Genomic DNA, 19,565 nt, shown 5'->3' with positions numbered 1-19,565 from the left:
ATGTGGTTGGCCCACACACCTGAACCCCAACATAAACCACCAGCCCACACACCTGAACCCCAACCCACCTGAACCCCAACATAAACCACCAGCCAACACACCTGAACCCCAACACACCTGAACCCCAACACAAACCCCTAGCCAACACACCTGAACCCCAACATAAACCACCAGCCCACACACCTGAACCCCAACCCACCTGAACCCCAACATAAACCACCAGCCAACACACCTGAACTCCAACACACCTGAACCCCAACACAAACCCCTAGCCAACACACCTGAACCCCAACACACCTGAACCCCAACATAAACCACCAGCCAGCACACCTGAACCCCAACATAAACCAACAGCCCACACAGCTGAACCCCAACATAAAACACCAGCCAACACACCTGAACCCCAACATAAACCACCAGCAAACACACCTGCACCCCAACATAAACCACCAGCCCACACACCTGAACCCTAACATAGACCACCAGCCGACACACCTGAACCCCAATATAAACCACCAGCCAACACGCCTGAACCCCAACATAAACCACCAGCCCACACACCTGAACCCCAACCCACCTGAACCCCAACATAAACCACCAGCCAACACACCTGAACCCCAACACAAACCCCCAGCCAACACACCTGAACCCCAACACACCTGAACCCCAACATAAACCACCAGCCAGCACACCTGAACCCCAACATAAACCAACAGCCCACACAGCTGAACCCCAACATAAAACACCAGCCGACACACCTGAACCCCAACATAAACCTCCAGCACACACACTTGAACCCCAACACACCTGAACCCCAACATAAACCACCAGCCAACACACCTGCACCCCAACATAAACCACCAGCCCACAACCCTGAACCCCAACATAGACCACCAGCTGACACACCTGAACCCCAACATAGACCACCATCCGACAAAACCGAACCCCAATATAAACCACCAGCCAACACACCTGAACCCCAACATAAACCACCAGCCCACACACATGAACCCCAACATAGACCACCAGCCGACACACCTGAACCCCAATATAAACCACCAGCCGACACACCTGAACCCCAATATAAACCACCAGCCCACACACCTGAACCCCAACATAGACCACCAGCCGCCACACCTGAACCCCAATATAAACCACCAGCCAACACATCTGAACCCCAACATAAACCACCAGCCAACGCATAGCGGATCATTCACACTGACTGACCATGTTGTCGGACTCTCGTGATAGTCACTTGCGGGTTGCCACGAACCACAGAATCCAGCGATAAAGTGTCTCTTCCGACACGGAACATCGTCAGAGATCAACACAGCATCCGAACACGTTGCGTCTTACCTTCTTTCGATCACGACCCTGAGAAGCGCAGGAGGGGTAGTCGTTGTCGCCTGGTCCCCAGTCGGCAGAGGAAGGCGAAGAAGGAGCGCATGCGCGCAATGGGGACGGGACCGGGTAGCCACGCCTCCTCAACGCGCATGCGTTACCCCACGCGGACAGGTACGGCTCCTTGCGTGCTCTGCGCTGTTTACGTACGATGACGTTTGGACGTTTATAACGAAAACGACAAAACGAACAACAGCATTGGCGTTATCGTATCGCCGTAGGCCGTCGCGGTGGTTGGGTTGTTATGTTTCGAGGCTGTTCGCTCCGTGAACAGCACCAGCTACACAGTGGTCTGTCAGCGTGTGGACAGGTTTAATGGTAACGGGACGTTTCACACACACCAGGGTGACTTCCGGCGTGTAAAGGTGTTTCTGTTCACGCTCCTCCCGTTGAAACTATCCTGGTAGGAAACCAAAACAACAACCACACCAGAGCCAGCCTCATGGTGTGTACACGTTTAGCCTAGCATCGGGTGTAGCCCACCCTGCTGTGTGGACTGCACGCATCACCACACAGCCTGGTTATTAGGAGTGTAGTGCTGTAAGGAGCACAGCACACACCTAACGGGCCCATTCCCAATGTACGACCTCACGGACTTTATTGCGCGTACTCGCGAAATTATTAAGGCTTTAGGGCTGTCCCAATGTCGAATTCCAAAGGGCGTGAGGGTTTGAGTCCACACTGTATGCGCGCTGTATGTGACGTAAACGCGTACAGATCTGAGCAGAGTTTTGCGTCTTGGCAGTAGACGGAGACACTACGGCTGAGCGTATTCAAGTTTTCAACTCTGGAGGGTGGTTTCAGATTTGTGCGTTTTTAAGCCTTCACGCCGTCACCATCTAAACGAAAGGCACTTCCGATAAAATATTTGGTCGTGTTTCCCCGCAAGCGTCCTCGTGTAAACGGGGCCTTAGTGAGCCGGATCATTTGGATCAGCTCACCAACAAGAGCTGGCTTCTTTGCTTCCAAACGGCTATTTATATTACTACTTATACCTTTTATAATTCAGCCAAATGCAGCCCGTTCTGATTTATGTTTGGTATGCGTAAGCCAATAATCACCTAAATTATTCAATACATCCTTTATACTGAAGTATTCAAAAGTAAAAATTAGATTTTCTAATATCAATAAATTGCTGCAGCCGATTGTTTTCATTGCATTCACAAAAGAACAAAAAAACAACTAAAAATGAGAATTCCCAAACCGGCAAGTGTCAGCAACGTCTTTGTCATTAAACGTTGCCAAGGTAACATGTGCTCTCATGAAGTGCTGACCCAATCCCATATATACCTATCTGAGGCCATGCGGCCTCACACACGCGCTCACTTAGCACCTGAGATCAATTAAGTCTGTGAGTCCTTAGTCCTCAGGGCTCACTTTGGGATTGGGCCATGGAGAGCACCAACTCTGGTGTTAGCATCTTAAAGCTGGCCTGTTCACTCTCCTCCGTAACCCACTAGAGAACATCAGTCTGTGGTGTGGGCATCTTAAAGTTGGCCTGGTCACTCTCCTACGTGACCCACTAGTGAATATCAGTCTGGTTTGGGCGTCTTAAAGCTGGCCTGGTCACTCTCCTACGAGACCCACTAGTGTACATCAGTATGTGGTGTGGGTGTCTTAAAGCTGGTTCACTCTCCTTCGTGACCCACTAGTGAACATCAGTCTGTGGGTGTGGGCGTCTTAAAGTTGGTTCACTCTCCTTCGTCACCCACTAGTGTACTTCAGTATGTGGTGTCAGCGTACTTAAGCTGGTTCAGTATCCTTCGTGACCCACTAGTGAACATCAGTCTGTAGTGTGGGCGTCTTAAAGCTGGTTCACTCTCCTTTGTGACCCACTAGTGTACATCAGTATGTGGTGTGGGCGTTTTAAAGCTGGTTCACTCTCCTTCATGACCCACTAGTGTACATCAGTCTGTGGTGTGGGCGTCTTAAAGCTGGTTCACTCTCCTTCGTGACCCACTAGTGTACATCAGGCTGTTGTGTGGGCGTCTTAAAGCTGGTTCACTCTCCTACGTGACCCACTAGTAAACGTCAGTCTGTGGTGTGGGCATCTTAAAGCTGGTTCACTCTCCTTCGTGACCCACTAGTGTACATCAGTATGTGGTGTGGGTGTCTTAAAGCTGGTTCACTCTCCTTCGTGACCCACTAGTGAATATCAGTCTGTGGTGATGGCGTCTTAAAGCTGGCTCACTCTCCTTCGTGACCTGACCCACTAGTGTACATCAGTTGTAGGTCAGTGCTCTCCATCTAGATCAATTACAATATTAATATCAGTAATTGCATCTGACAGTTTGTATTCTGAAGAGGGAGGCATATACTTACTGCCCTTATTACCTTGTTAGGTGCATTTATAAAATAAACAATATTAAACCCAGATTATAATGTTATGTGGCTATTCTCCAAAGCTGACAGGCTATCATGGTTTTAATCATTTCGTCACGTTTTAGATTGGCATAACAAATTTAAAAGTTAATCGAGTGAGTTGATTTCGTTAGCTATTCCCTTCATGTTTATTGCTTTTAGTGACAGAATGTTTACTTGGGAACTTGCATAACAAATAATTTATTTATTAATGGCTATATTCTCTCTGAAAACTCTTAAAAACTAACTATTAAAGAAAAAACTCTTGCATACGATGTACAAGAATTGAATGAAATGCACATCAAATTGCCAGTCCTTGAAGTTGTCTCTGTTATTGTCGATACTTCCATTGCTGTGAAAACCCCTTGTATAAAACAACACAAAGGCCTATAAACTGGACTACAGCAAGTATATTTGACCTCATTTTCTCTTTTGAAACACTCTACAAAATGCAATCTAGTGCACGATGGGTGACTCCCAGGACAGTGACGAAGACCTTCTCTCGCTCCCCGATCCCGTGGTGGCCCCTCCTCGCACTCAATGGTCAGCGCAGCTGTCCACCCTCCCACCCAAACTCCTGCACAGCCTAATGTCCTTCCAGAAGGAAGGTGTGGAATTCGCCTTGTCAAGGAATGGAAGGTAAGGGGGTGCATGTGTAAGAGGTCCTCTAAGGTCTGTCCCAAGCTCAACATCTTGAGCTGGGGTGACAGTAGCTGAGGAGGTAGAGCGGGTTGACGTAACAGGAAGGCTGCTAGTTCAATCCCGAGTGTCGAGGTGTCCCTGAGCAAGACGCCTCCCCCTGAATGGTTGTAAGTTGCTTTGGATAAAAGTGCAGCAAAATCCCCTAAATGTAAATGTATCTGTAACATCCATTCCTGATTGATTATCTTATACGCCGAGATATCTGTTCATCTGCGTTTGCCTGTCTTACCCAGATTCAGACGAGTCGTAGCTCCTGTTCATGTAAAGGGAATATAATTTGTACTTATTTGTATATCCAATATTTCATAATAGTTGACTATTACCATCCTGGGGCCTCATTACAGAAACTTCCTAACTCTGAAATCCCATCCTATCTTAAGATAGGAAGGCATTTAGGGGTTTTGGTATTTCAGAAGGAGGTTTCCTAACTTAACTTAGGAAGAAATCCTATCTTATCTTAAGATAGGAATTTAGCATTTTCAGAACTATCCTAAATTAGGAATTTCTTAAGTTAGGATCCCTAAGTTAGGTGGCCATACACCCTGTCCTAAATTCAAAATAACTGTCAAAAACTGAAAAAAATGGTAGCAGCACTGTAAGTTGGTCTGTATGACAATGAAGACGAGGAACATCCCAACAGAAATGTGATGGCTGAAAGGCAACCGAGACCGCATAATGATTTGTTAAATTTTCCTGACCTTATTTTAATTTCATTTTATCGCCTGCAAAGACATTTAATTTTTAATTTGGAAGAATCACTTTACTACTTTATTACTCCGCTTCTTGTTCTCTGTACCAATATCCACCATGACAATAGTACTAGTGCTACGAGCTTGCCGTTATTAACAAAGATCCTTTATCAACAGTCTCTGTTAACGTTTAAAGTAACTCGTTCTATCAATCTCATGCACATTCTGAGTTCAGAAACATACATGACGATTGCCGAAAAATCTGATTGACAGAACAGTTAGGATTACCTAAGATAAGATAGGAGGCCACAGATAAGATAGGAAACGGCCAACAGGTTAGGGACTGCTTCTGTAATAGGAAGTTAGGATTTTTCCTATCTTTGAGTCCCTAACTTAAGTTAGGATGAGAATTTAGGATTTGTTCTGTAATGAGGCCCCTGATCCTCCTGGACCTGAGTGCAGCTTTTGACAGCATTTCCCAGACCATCCTCATCGACCAATTAGCCTCTCTTGGAATATCTGACACACCTCTGGACTGGTATAAATCATATCTGTGTGGACGTACTCAGTTTGTCCAACTCAAAAAATGTAGATCCCATTCTTCCCTCCTCTCCTCTGGTGTACCCCAAGGTTCTGTCCTTGGACTCCTCCTGTTCATTATCTATCTCCTCCCTCTTGGCCATTTTTTCCATAAATATAATGTTCAGTTCCATTGTTATGCAGATGATACCCAGCTCTACTTGTCCACCAAACCCACCACGACCCTCCCTCCCACCTCCCTCTCTGATTGCCTCCAGGAAATCAGATCCTGGTTCTCCCATAACTATCTCAAACTCGACTATGATAAAACTGAAATCCTCTTTATTGGCACCAAATCCACCATCTCTAAAATAAATAACTTCTCCATCTCCATTGACAATTCATCAGAGTCCCCCTCTCCCCAGGTCAAGAGTCTGGGTGTCATCCTGGATAGCACCCTATCATTTCAGTCCCATATCAATAATGTCACTCGGTCAGCATACTTCCATTTATGTAACATCTCTCGCCCGCGCCTATCTCTCTCCCCCAACAGTGCTGAAATTCTTGTTCACACCCTGGTCGCATCGCGTCTGGACTACTGCAACTCTCTCCTCTTTGGTTTACCTGCTAAGTCCATACATAAATTACAACTGGTTCAAAACTCTGCAGCCCGTATCATTACTTAAACCCCCTCCATCAGTCACATAACACCTGTCCTGCAGCAACTTCGTTGGCTCCCCATCAAATATCACATCATTTACAAGATCCTGCTTCTCACTTTCAAGGCCATCGACAATCTTGCCCCTCAGTATCTTACCGAGCTCCTCCATATCAAGACACCCACAATTTCTCTCAGATCGTCTTTCTCCATCCAGCTCACCCTCCCACCAGTTCGCCTGGTTACCATGGGGTCAAGAGCATCCTCAGCCCCCTACCTCTGGAACTCTCTGCCTCATAACATCCAACACTCCGGTTCCATTATCACTTTCAAATCTCACCTGAAAACTTATCTACTTAGCCAAGCCTACTCCCTTTAAGTCAGTTGCATTCTTGGGACTAGAATGAACACACTGTTTTTATCTTGTACCCTGTCTTATTATGTTGTTGTTGTTTTTTGTTTGCTATTATGGATGTTTGATTTTGTAAGGTGACCTTGAGTGACAAGAAAGGCGCCCATAAATAAAATGCATTATTATTATCATTATTATTATTATTAACGAGTGCAAAATCACAGCAGCGAATATAGTGCAAAATGTTCTGCGCGTGTATAGATAAACTCGTTGGGAATAAGTGACCGCTCTGTCACACATTCAAAATCTTTGGAAAGTAATTTAATGAAGTACAATTTACAGCTTTAAGTTCTTGTTGTAATTGAGACCAATACTTATTTTTGTCAATTTCATCTTTATGGCCCCAGTTAAAATGTCAAAGGGCTTCACGGGTCACATTTTAGGACATCATCATAGCCCTAGCCCCTAAAAATAAAAACTGAGGTGATGATCAAGGAAGAATTGTTGAGAAGGAACGCAGACAGATGGGTCACCCTTCAGGGGATGCTTAGGAGTTGCTGCAAAGATAAACATCAGTTTTTAGTTCATTTTTTATTTTTTTTGAGGGTACTTGCTCCAAATAAAACGTGGATATGTTGAGCAAGCAAGACTATCCGATAGCGACTGTAAACTTGGAGACCGAAGGAAAAAGTAAACTCAATGGAAAGTAGGGCAGTTTGAAGGGCAGTTCCCAGTTTGCATACACAGTACATGTGTCAGGCTTTATGCTGCTCCAGGCTCAGTAAGTAGGTCTCGTTAAACTACCTTTTAAAATACCACAAAACCATAACCTTACATATGTCATTTTAATATTGATTTAGGCCTCTGCGTCTATTGTTTTCTAGCCGTGTTTTAAATGGGGCGTCTCCATGACAACCTTACTGTTACGCTTACCGCTAAGCTTCCATCCGCTATTCATCCGGTGGCTTCACCCACGGGCTAGTGCTGCCGGTGTGTTAGCAATATTAGCTGTGCTTCGGAGCAAGTACTGCCCATTTCCTCTTTCCCCTCACACTGCATCGACCCAAGCCAGTGTTCCCGGGGAAGGGGTCATGCAGTGCGTGAAAGTGAAGCCAATCAGAGCGGCCATATTGATTACCGCTGGAAGGCTAGGCTTCGTAACACAGACCGGGGTCAAAGGTCCATTGGCTGAATTGCGCTGTTTGGCTGTTGGGTGGGTTTTTGCCAGCCAAGTCAATTTGCCAGTCAAAAACAAGAACAACCAATGACCACTTTGTGTGTGTGTGTGTGTGTGTGTGTGTGTGTGTGTGTGTGTGTGTGTGTGTGTGTGTGTGTGTGTGTGTGTGTGTGTGTGTGTGTGTGAGTGATCCAGTCGCCTGCACTCGGGACATTGACTAGCTTGCAGGTTTAGTGTGAGATGGGAAGCAATGTGGGAATTAATGGGGTATTTAGCTTTAGTGCACGCTCTGTCTTTCGGATGTATGTGTTGCAAACCCTCAGACCCCCATCACCATTATTGCAAGCAATTATCTTTCTTTTTCTTTTTTTTCATTTGCTGATTCCAAGAGTAAACAGACTGACTGGCGAGTGACTAATGTTTTAACCCTCAATCAGATTTATATCTCCCACGCAAACTGTTGTACGCAAGAAAGGTTATGGTTCAGGATTAAGAGATCAATTCAACTGCAATTTTTTCAGCAAATTTAATTTAGAAAAAAGGGTGAAAGTTTGAGAAACCTTTTGGATCCGATCTGTAGGGATTTGACAGTACATTCCCAAGAAATGGAAGCCCAAGAACATACAAGCATTTGTGGATCTTACCACTGGATGTCTTGGCTTTTTAAGCAGGAAATTACCAAATGTTGGCATGATACAACTCCACGTTGTGAGTGTAAGATGCTCAAAGTGAGAAGGGATGGAAAATAACCAAAATGTGTGTTGTAAAGGTAGAAGCCTCTGAACACTGACGATGGGTGAGCTGAACGTCTGAAAAAGATGAGTGAGTGACAGGATATACATTAACACATCAACATAGAAATAATGATAAAGCGCCATGACACCGTTCCCAGGAGGACCCAGGCAGGTAGATAACGCAGGCAAGGGGCAACGGTGGCTGACTGTGGTCCGCCACGTCGCCACGGCAACGGCCCTGCTGCATCCTCTCAGACTGCTGCCGTCAATGCCACACACTCAGGTTATTTAAAGGAGAATGATTAATGCATTAAAGGAGGCCTCGCACCTGCCCTACTCCCGTGTGTGTGTGTGTGTGTTTGTTTGTCTGTGTGTTTTGGGCTGGTTATTTCGGTTCACTTGCAGTTGCATCCTTGTGTGTGTGTGTGTCAATGTGGGTTCTTTCTAGCCTTGTGATTGTGTGCGCGTGTATGTCAAATGTGTGTGTTTATGCAGGTGTGTGTGTGTGTGCTGACTCGGCCTCTGTGCTGGCAATTAGAAAAACCACCAGTGGCATGGCGCACATAAATCATAGAGGGAGAGAGACCTAGAGAGCCAGAGGAAGAGAGAATGAAAGCCCTTGAGCAAAGCATATCCGTACCAGCTGCAGTGTTTAGGCTGACTGGGTATGAATCATACTGGTTGTGTTGAGTGTGTGTTTGTAACTCCATCTATGAATAATGTAGTTATATTACTCATCCATTACAATATAACTAAGATAATGTATATCTATGCGTCTAACCACTCATACATTCATTAAGAGCTAGATATTCATGTACATGGGTCCTGAAGTCATTCAATAAAGTTTGGCCTCTCTGTTTTCTATTGTTCCCCAGATGTATGATCGCAGATGAGGTAAGCCCAAAGATATTCCCTCCTCCCCGCCCCCCCGCATCTATACCTCCACCTCAAACAAAATAATTAAATACAACTATTCCATATCGAAACCAAACCTCGTCCATAAAGTCCCCACTACCTCCCTCCCAAATTAATTGGTCAAGCCCTGTCCCTCCCCTGTCCCCCCCACCAGAGCGCGCTCTCTCTCTCTCTCTCTCTCTCTCTCTCTCTCTCTCCCTCTCAGCAGCCCCACCTAATCAGTTTTGACACGGGAATCACTCCCGGGTTCTTATTACATGGGGCTTCTCGCGCGTCCACCCCAGCATGTCATATGTAATTTAAAAACCTGCAGAGAGAAGAAATCTCTCTATCTCTCGCTGTCTCTCTTTCTTCCTGTGTCTTTGTGTGTGTGTGTCTCTCCCTCCCTCCCTCACACCTGCTACCTCCGCCTCCACCTCAACCTCCTCCGTCAACGTCTACCTCCTCCCTCGGTCCCCTCCCCACCCCTCGCTACACTAACCCCCTCTTCATTGTTACTGCCTTCCTCAACCGAACTCTCACACCTCCTCTCCCTCCTCCTCCCCCTCCTCCCCCCTCCACCACCCACCCCTACTACCTCCACCAACTCAACTCCCACCCTGCTTAACTACCACTCCCAACCCCTCCTTGCTGCCCCAACCTCCACCTTTCTGCCCACACCTACACCCTCCAACCCCATGCTAGCAATGTAAGTCTCCTCCACCCCTCGTCTCCTCCAACCCCCTCCGCTACTTGTCTTCGTTCTACCTCCACCGCCCCACCCTCAATCCGCCCACGCCCCTCCCTCCTCAGATGGGTCTGGGCAAGACCATCCAGGCAATCGCGGCGGCCTACGCCTACCGCGCCGAGTGGCCCCTGCTGGTGGTGGTGCCCTCGTCGCTGCGTTACCCCTGGGTGGAGGAGCTGGAGCGCTGGCTGCCAGAGCTGCAGCCCAGAGACATCAACCTGGTGGAGAGCCGGAGCCACACCGCGTGAGTCTAGTCATAATTCCCTCGTCAAAATGGAGTGTTAAACCAGATGCTTATATCTGAGTTACAGGGGAGGCGCAGAACCATTTGCACACTCGAAATCCGAGTAGGCTAGCAACAATGAAAACGTTTCTATGAACATCTACTGGACAGAGTGCAGATGAGCCAAACAACGTTTATTTTCATTTTCTTATTATTTTTAATTGATCACTCAAAAGGATAAAATTTAGGATTTAATTAGGAACACATCTTTAACGTAATCGCACGTTGCTTCCGATTTTTTCGTGCTGTCACGTTTTGACAATACCAAGGAGTGGGAAATAAAGTGCTGATCACAATGATGTGATCATCAGCCCCGAAAGACTGCGCAGCAAAAGAGAAAAAAACACCAGTCTTTCTGTTTCAACATAAGATATTTTCTCTCATCTCTGGTCTTTTTACTTTCACTTAGTTCATTCATCACCTCTGGAGATTTCTTCCTTTTATTTCTTAGTAACCTCTGTGATACGCCATTCGTGATAGTTTTTTTTTTTAATGTAATTTATTGTCACCTTGGAGATGGGAATAATTTCTACATAACCTTAAAATAACACAGAAAGGAGCAAGGAAGCTGTGAAACTCACACTAGGGCGGGGTTGTCAAACTCAATGTGTTGATGACTGAAAACCAGATGCGAAAGCTCTCTCTCTCTCTCTCTCTCTCTCTCTCTCTCTCTCTCTCTCTCTCTCGAAATTAAAATGATACCAGGCAGATGGCCTAACACTGCTCCAACATAAAGGAAAGAAATGCACTTAATTGTGCGTGTTCTGGTTTTTTAGAGTTAACGTGTGTGGTGTTCAAGTAAGCTTGTCAGGTATGCTTTTCATAGTCTGACACATCAGTGAGTGATGGCAGACAACCTCAAATCTGGCCGATCGCTTCATATTTAGTTTGGACCAATCATGTCGCTGGAGGCGGGATGTAAAGTGCGTCATTGGCCAACGGCGAACCCAAGCGCATGGCACTAGTAAACTGTCAAAGAGTCTGTAAAGGTTTGAAAACAACAACATGAACAACGCTCAGAAGAACACTCTTCTGAACGCTTGGTCCACTCGCCAATGAGTTTCCCTTTGGTAGAACGTCTCCATTCTGTAGGCTGTTCTGTGAGATCTTACCGTTAGGCCCACTGCATAAGTAAGATGTTTTATTTTACATCATACCCAACTCAGGTCGGCTTGGTGTTTCTGTGTGTGCTTCTTGCGTGCACATTGTGTGTGTGTGTGTGTGTGTGTGTGTGTGTGTGCGCGCACTCCCCCAGGGGCATTGTCAGCAGCAAGGTGACGGTGCTGGGCTACGGCCTGCTCACCAGCAACGCCCAGCCCCTCTTGGAGGCCTTAGGTCAGCAGCGCTTCGCCGTGGTGGTGGTGGACGAGTCGCACTACATGAAGACCCGCAACGCTGCCCGCACCAAGATCCTGGCGCCCATCGTGCAAAGCGCCAAGCGAGCCTTCCTGCTCACGGGCACGCCGGCGCTGGGCCGCCCCGAGGAGGTGAGGGGGCAGTTCAGTTAACATTACATTACGTTTTGCAGACGCTTTTATCCAAAGCAAATTCAATAAGTCCAGTGGTTCTCAAACTTTTCCCCTGGCGACCCCCCAAAATTACAGTTGTCAGCAGAAGGAGAAACAACAATATACTGCTGTCGGTACAGTAAGGATGTTCATAAAACCAAGTGCCAAGCACTAACTATCGCTAGGTTAACCCATTCCCTGTGTACAACAAAGACAGCTAGGATAAGACACTACACAACTACTATAAAGTACTATAACTAAGTTTGACATTATGTAAGTGCGTACATTAAGTGCCAGGACGTACAACATACAATAAGTATGAGGGTTGGGAGGGGGTGGCTATGCAGAGTCTAGGTGAACTCTGAACAAGTGAGTCTTGAGTTAACTGTTTGTAGCACAACCAGAAAATGACATTGGATCAAGTAGTTCTCCCCACGCAAAGCTCACGGGGCTCGCTTGTATCCGCTCCATTCGCATAGGACTCAAGTCTATTTGGTTAGTGAAACAATCTAAAATGTTACTTCCAGCACTGCTCCCATGAGCCCCAGCTCCTACCAAAATGTCCACCATCCCTTGCTTTAACAAGACTCCAAAATCCACACCTGTATGTTGCGCTGTCCCACATAAACCACCTTTTGTGTATTTTAATAGACAAATGTTGAACTTTTGAATGTCGTTCTTACTGCCTGTGCCACTGAGATAACACATGACTGTTGAAGTTAAGTCCAAATATTGAAGTGTATTTTTTACTTTTTGTCTATTGCTTTTGATTTGATGAGAGTGGATATATCTGATAGGCATGGGTCAGAATATTCGATTATTTGATTATTCGTTCCCGAGGGTCAAAGCCAATTTTTAACATTTGGGCCGTTAACATTTTTTCCCATTCAAATAAACAAGAATTAACGGACGGAACTAATGTTGTACACCTCGAAGGGCATTTTCCCGCTTATACCAATGTCACTTGCAAAAGAAAAGAAATAAAGACCATTCATTTATATTTTCATGCGTTTTACAATCCAAATATAAAGTTTTTCACATGCCATAACTTTGTTTCCCTGGTAACGCCTGAGGTTTTGACTAATACCTGGAACAATCATTAAAAACCTTACGGGAGGGTAATGATTGTTCCAGGTATTAGTCAAACCCTCACCCTTCATCGCATGTTCCCACAATTGTACAAACTGAAAGGAAAAAAAAAAAAATCATGTCGCATTTTTAACGACCCACCGAAAACTTTTTGCGACCCCCACTTTGAGAACCACTGTTCTAGTCCACTCAGCTATGAGCCAGAGAGCTAACGTTATGCATTGTACATATTTATAATTTGAAATTCGTCCCAGCCTTTATACCACAGATATATTTATCTATATTTATACCCCAGCTCTCGTTTTGAAGGCTGAACAGACAATTTGACTGGAACTACTTAGCAGATAGTTGTTTTTTTGCGTTTAATATATTAAGTGATTTCTTGCCAATGATCCATGACTGCCTTTGTGAATGTCGGCACACATCGAATAATCGATTATTCGTTCATACCACCCACTGATTATTCGACCATGAAAAATGTGAGTTATTCACATCCCTAATATCTGACAGGGCTACGATGAGCATCAAGCCCTTTCTCTACCTTACAAATAAAAATCAGCTCCAGACAAACTCTGTTCACACACTGCAGTTCATGTTATATCTGTAGAGCTTGATATTGCATCAAGTATGTCACTCTGGAAGTCACCGCCATTCACAGTTAAGGCGTCAGAATATCGATTAGTCGTCACATGACCCCAAACAACCACAAGAAACGGCAGTATAAGGTGACATCAGTTTGCACCAATTGACCTGTCGCTAAGCTCTGCCCTTAGAACGCAGATGAGCCAATGATATTCCAGCCTCAACTATACTCGGACATCGGCTCTGACAACTCCATTGAAAACAATAGGGAGGAGGCGTAATATAACAATTTAATGGTGGATTTTTGTTGTTTGTGTAAAAAAAAATAAACATGGTCAAACGATGTGCTTGGGGTACATGCAACACGGACAGTCGGTGTCCTGAGAGGCTGCAGAATGGGTATATTTCATCCCTTTTCCCAAGCCACAACGGGACAAGAAAAAGTGTGTAATGTTGATCGGACTGAGGATGAGAATACAAACCAAATTTAAGCTTAAGTTACCTTCTGTATGTATTTTAAAGTTTTGAATACCCCTCCATAGCGTAATGTAGTCCCTTTTCGCTCAAAATTTCTCCAAAACGTGCTTTGATAGAATGTCAGCTGCCCTTTTTCCATATGTTTTTGTTATTGAGTCTGGTATGTTTGTCTGAGTTCGTCATGGTAACGATGGGGGGGTGACTTAACGACAGGTCAATTACCAACCAATCACTAACATTTATTTATATTTCAACTTGTGTTGTGGGAAGTGTGTTAAAATTTATTGACGTAAAGAAATTTCAATATGTTTTTCTTTCCATCATCATCCTCACTACGCACACACAGCTTTTTATGCAGATCGATGCACTGTACCCGAAGATGTTTGGAAGTTGGACAGAGTATGCTAAGAAGTACTGCAACGCACACTACAGGTAAAGTTATGGGTTATTTATGTTATTTTCACAATAATGTTGCAACTTTGATTTTAGATTTTCAGTTTGATATGTCCACTCTTACTGAAACCTTTTCTGTGACAACCAAATTCCTTATAACTTTTATATCCCTCATTGTATTTGTTGAGGAATTGTGCATGATTTTTCAATTTGTGCAATCATTTCTGTTTTACGTTTCTGCGATGAAAAGCCGTCCAAAAACCTATATCACATAGAATCATCAAAAATGGTTAAATGATCGAGGTACAATTTGTTTTGCTTTAGCACCCAGCTGTCTTACACACACACACACACACACACACACACACACACACACACACACACACACACACACACACACACACATACTCACACATACGCACACACCCATATATACCAACACACACACGGGCTCATGGGTTGAAGTGAGGGCGTGCTGAGCTCGGAGCAGCAGGAGGTTCCCTGCTGTGTGTGGAGGAGGAGACAGGTGGGTGTGGAGGAGGAGACAGGTGGCGTTCACCGACAGCCAGCCTGGGAATGCCAAGTGGCCGGTCACCATACGGCCGGCATCACGTCTATCCAAAAATGAGATAGATAAAGAGATACGCTAAGACAAAGCATCAAACGCATCCCATTGGCTGTCTGTCAAAAGTGACCCCACAGGCCACTTAAGGCACACGGTAAGGAGGAGGGGGAGGCCGGGGGAAGGGGGGGTGGTCCATGCCTATAAATTCCTAGCTCCTGCCCAAGCCACATTTGACAACTATATTTGGAAGAATAGTCTGCGCTATTTATCCACTAAAATAACGGCCACAAATACACACACAGGAGTTCACTTTTGCATGCTGACTGACTTTCTGCCCAGTGCAGTGGTGCTTGTAAAATGTCAAGGAAGACGGAATACTTGAACATTCAGATCAGTATTTATTTTCGCTCTCGTGGGCATCCCTGTAATTTGTGTCATGAATACGTAAAGGAACAACCCTGCAAAAAGGTTGCGACAAGACTAGAAGCACGCTGGTTTGTAACCACAACTGGGAACCCCCTTTTGACTTTCCCTAATTGAGCGTAGCGGTCTCTGCCCCTTTTCCACCTTCACCTAATAACCTCCAAGCTCCACGGCGTTTCTATCTCACCACGGGACCTCTGGAATGAGCTGCTCCATATCAGAGGAAGGGCTTCTGATCAGGATTTTGGAGGCAGTGATATCCACTTCATTTACATGGGATGAGTGCTGAGAGGCGAGAGAGAGAAAGCAGCTTCCAATAGTGAAGCCGACTCCACATTGATCCTCCTCGTCTTTGTTGTCGTTCTTCTTGTCTTGGTTGTCGTTCTTCTTCTCGTGTCGTTGTTATCTCACTTCAGGGTCTGTAAACAGCTCGAGGGAAGAAGAGGAACGTAAATAGTGTAACATTCTCTTGAGATAAAGAATCAACTAATCCCAGTCTCTCAGCCTGCCCTCACACTAGGGGTGGGACAAATTATCGATACGGCGATATATCGTCGCACTTATTCGTGCAATGCGACAATCGATACACATATTTTTCAATAATTATATATTTTTTAAGAATTTATTTTGTATTTATTTATTCATTAAGAGTTAGAATATATATATTTATTACACGGTGCCGTCTCAATGCCGTGGAACGCTCTGTTCACTTGCATGGGCCCTTCACGACTTGCGGCGGTGAATTATATTTGATAATTCACCGTTGCTAAGTATAATTGACTGCTGTCAAGGAAAGTTTTGCCGTCTTTTCAACACTCCGCAATTAGTCCGGTAACTTATCAACCCCAGCGTACTCGGTTGCTAAGCGACGTCAACATCTTTAGCCGACTATTTCTCTGTTGATTAACGCTACGAATGCTGGTAACAAACAAATTGTAAAAAGACACAACGTGTGAAGTTAATTTTTCGCTTTGGCAAGTAGCTGTGTAGTAAGCGGGCTAATGTAAAGAACGTCACCGGTCGTTATCGAAAATAAGCCCCTTCATGGCGGAGCGAGACACTTCATGGCGATGCGAGACACTTCCACTGCGTGTCGGTGTCCTGTTCGCCCTGTCTGGGCTTATTTTCCCAATAATGACCGGCGTTCTATACATTATCCCTAACATATAACTCGCTCGATATTTTCAATAATAAAATAAGGCGCACTAAACAGATTTCCTAGCTCCTCAAGGTGGCGCTCAACACATGAATGAAGGTTTGGACCATGTATAAAGACAGAAATCCAGCACTTTACCTTTTCAGTCATTTAGTATTCATCGTGAGACATACAGTGGGGCAAAAAAGTATTTAGTCAGCCACCAATTGTGCAAGTTCTCCCACTTAAAAAGACGAGAGAGGCCTGTAATTTTCATCATAGGTAAACCTCAGCTATGAGAGACAAAATGAAAAAATAAAATCCAGAAAATCACATTGTCTGATTTTTTAAGAATTTATTTGCAAATTATTGTGGAAAATAAGTATTTGGTCACCTACAAACCAGCAAGATTTCTGGCTGTCACAGACCTGTAACTTCTTCTTTAAGAGGCTCCTCTGTCCTCCACTCGTTACCTGTATTAATGGCACCTGTTTGAACTCCTTATCAGTATAAAATACACCTGTCCACAACCTCAAACAGTCACACTCCAAACTCCACTATGGCCAAGACCAAAGAGCTGTCAAAGGACACCAGAAACACAATTGTAGACCTGCACCAGGCTGGGAAGTCTGAATCTGTAATAGGTAAGCAGCTTGGTGTGAAGAAATCAACTGTGGGAGCAATTATTAGGAAATGGAATACATACAAGACCACTGATAATCTCCCTCGATCTGGGGCTCCACGCAAGATCTCACCCTGTGGGGTCAAAATGATCACAAGAACGGTGAACAAAAATCCCAGAACCACACGGGGGGACCTAGTGAATGACCTCCAGAGAGCTGGGACCAAAGTAACAAAGGCTACCATCACTAACACACTACGCCGCCAGGGACTCAAATCCTGCAGTGCCAGACGTGTCCCCCTGCTAAAGCCAGTGCATGTCCGGGCCCGTTTGAAGTTTTCTAGAGAGTATTTGGATGATCCAGAATAGGATTGGGAGAATGTCATATGGCCAGATGAAACCAAAATAGAACTTTTTGTTAAAAACTCAACTCGTCGTGTTTGGAGGAGAAAGAATGCTGAGTTGCATCCAAAGAACACCATACCTACAGTGAAGCATGGGGGTGGAAACATCATGCTTTGGGGCTGTTTTTCTGCCAAGGGACCAGGACGTCTGATCCGTGTGACGGAAAGAATGAATGGGGCCATGTATCGTGAGATTTTGAGTGAAAACCTCCTTCCATCAGCAAGGGCACTGAAGATGAAATGTGGCTGGGTCTTTCAGCATGACAATGACCCCAAACACACCGCCCGGGCAACGAAGGAGTGGCTTCGTAAGAAGCATTTCAAGGTCCTGGAGTGGCCTAGCCAGTCTCCAGATCTCAACCCCATAGAAAATATTTGGAGGGAATTGAAAGTCTGTGTTGCCCAGCGAAGGCCCAAAAACATCACTGCTCTAGAGGAGATCTGCATGGAGGAATGGGCCAAAATACCAGCAGCAGTGTGTGAAAACCTTGTAAAGACTTACAGAAAACGTTTGACCTCTGTCATTGCCAACAAAGGGCATGTAACAAAGTATTGAGATGACCTTTTGTTGTTGACCAAATACTTATTTTCCACCATAATTTGCAAATAAATTCTTTAAAAATCAGACAATGTGATTTTCTAGATTTTTTTTTTTTCATTTTGTCTCTCATAGCTTAGGTATACCTATGATGAAGATTACAGGCCTCTCTCATCTTTTTAAGTGGGAGAACTTGCACAATTGGTGGCTGACTAAATACTTTTTTGCCCCACTGTATATCGTGATGAATCGTTATCGGATTGTCTAACAATATATCGATTATTTCAGATTTGCTGTATTGCGATGTTATCGGTATTGCGGGCCATGTATCATGTTGTGCCGTGAGGTACCGTGTGATTCCCACCCCTACCTCACACTAGTGTCCCCCCCCCCACCCCCTCCAGGTACTTTGGCAGGCAGCGACAGTGGGACTCCCGGGGCTCCTCCAACCTGGAGGATCTTCACCAACGCCTCAACCAGATCATGATCCGCCGCCTGAAGGCCCAGGTGCTCACCCAGCTGCCCCCAAAGGTGCGCCAGCGGATCCCCTTCGACCTGCCCAAGGAAGCCGCCAAGGTACCAGTCTGACCCCGCTCAAGTCTGGGTGAATAGAGTTCACTGTCTTCTGCTTTGTATTTGTTTGGACCAATCATGTGTCTTTAAGCGCAAACAAACGGGGCCAGCAGTAATCGGTAAAAATAAAATATTTAAAGGTTTCAAATAATATTATTTTACGTAAAATATGTTTATATGAATTATGCAGTGGTGGGTAGAGTACTGAATATCTATACTCAAGTAAAAGTACAATAACTTCCTTTTAAATCGATTTGAGTAAAAGTAAGTATTCCAATTTAAAAACCTACTTGAGTAAGAGTAAAATAGTACTTTGTTATAAAGTTACTCAAAGTTACAAGTTACTTTACATTTTTGTATTGGAGTGCTTGGATCAGTAAAAAAGACATAACGTGTGTGACTGAGTGAGTGAGATAGAGAAAGATGCACTCAAAACATTTCTTCACAACTTCATTGACAAAAAATGTAATTTAATTTCAAACAAATGTACACTAAAAACGTAAATTAATTTCAGCTCTGTGCATATGACAAAAGGCAAGAGCTTTGTAGGAACACAACCAATGATACACTAGTATGCACGCACACTCACAGCCAGACACAACAAAGACAAACTTTTCCTATTCCTTCCTATTCCTTCCTGTTTTTAGGAATTTCCTATTCCTAAAAACAGAGCTCCCCCGGCAACGTGGAAATAATGCATAAGGGCTACAAGCAGTCAATTGTGTGTGTGTGTATGTG

General features: G+C 44.8%; 1 protein-coding gene across 3 annotated transcripts in view; it reads left to right on the top strand.

The window, feature by feature from the left end:
• The first annotated feature begins 1,577 nt into the window (after positions 1-1,577).
• zranb3 (zinc finger, RAN-binding domain containing 3) overlaps positions 1,578-19,565 on the top strand; it is an 83,456-nt gene continuing 65,468 nt past the window's right edge. The window contains exons 1-7 of one of the 3 annotated variants that reach the window (XM_079734172.1): positions 1,578-1,804; positions 4,223-4,401; positions 9,469-9,487; positions 10,301-10,479; positions 11,774-12,005; positions 14,521-14,606; positions 18,659-18,830. In XM_079734172.1, coding sequence (XP_079590298.1) covers positions 4,229-4,401; positions 9,469-9,487; positions 10,301-10,479; positions 11,774-12,005; positions 14,521-14,606; positions 18,659-18,830 — 861 coding nt within the window. In that variant the 5' untranslated portion in view covers positions 1,578-1,804; positions 4,223-4,228. Of the gene's footprint in view, positions 1,847-3,502; positions 3,634-4,222; positions 4,402-9,468; positions 9,488-10,300; positions 10,480-11,773; positions 12,006-14,520; positions 14,607-18,658; positions 18,831-19,565 lie in introns of those variants that run through there. The other 2 variants (XM_079734171.1, XM_079734173.1) reach the window with 2 other exon arrangements.

This window comes from Pollachius pollachius (assembly GCF_949987615.1).
Source record: "Pollachius pollachius genome assembly, chromosome: 4".
NCBI lineage: Eukaryota > Metazoa > Chordata > Actinopteri > Gadiformes > Gadidae > Pollachius > Pollachius pollachius.
Note: the sequence above shows the minus strand (reverse complement) of the source record. Positions and strands in the feature narration are given on the sequence as shown.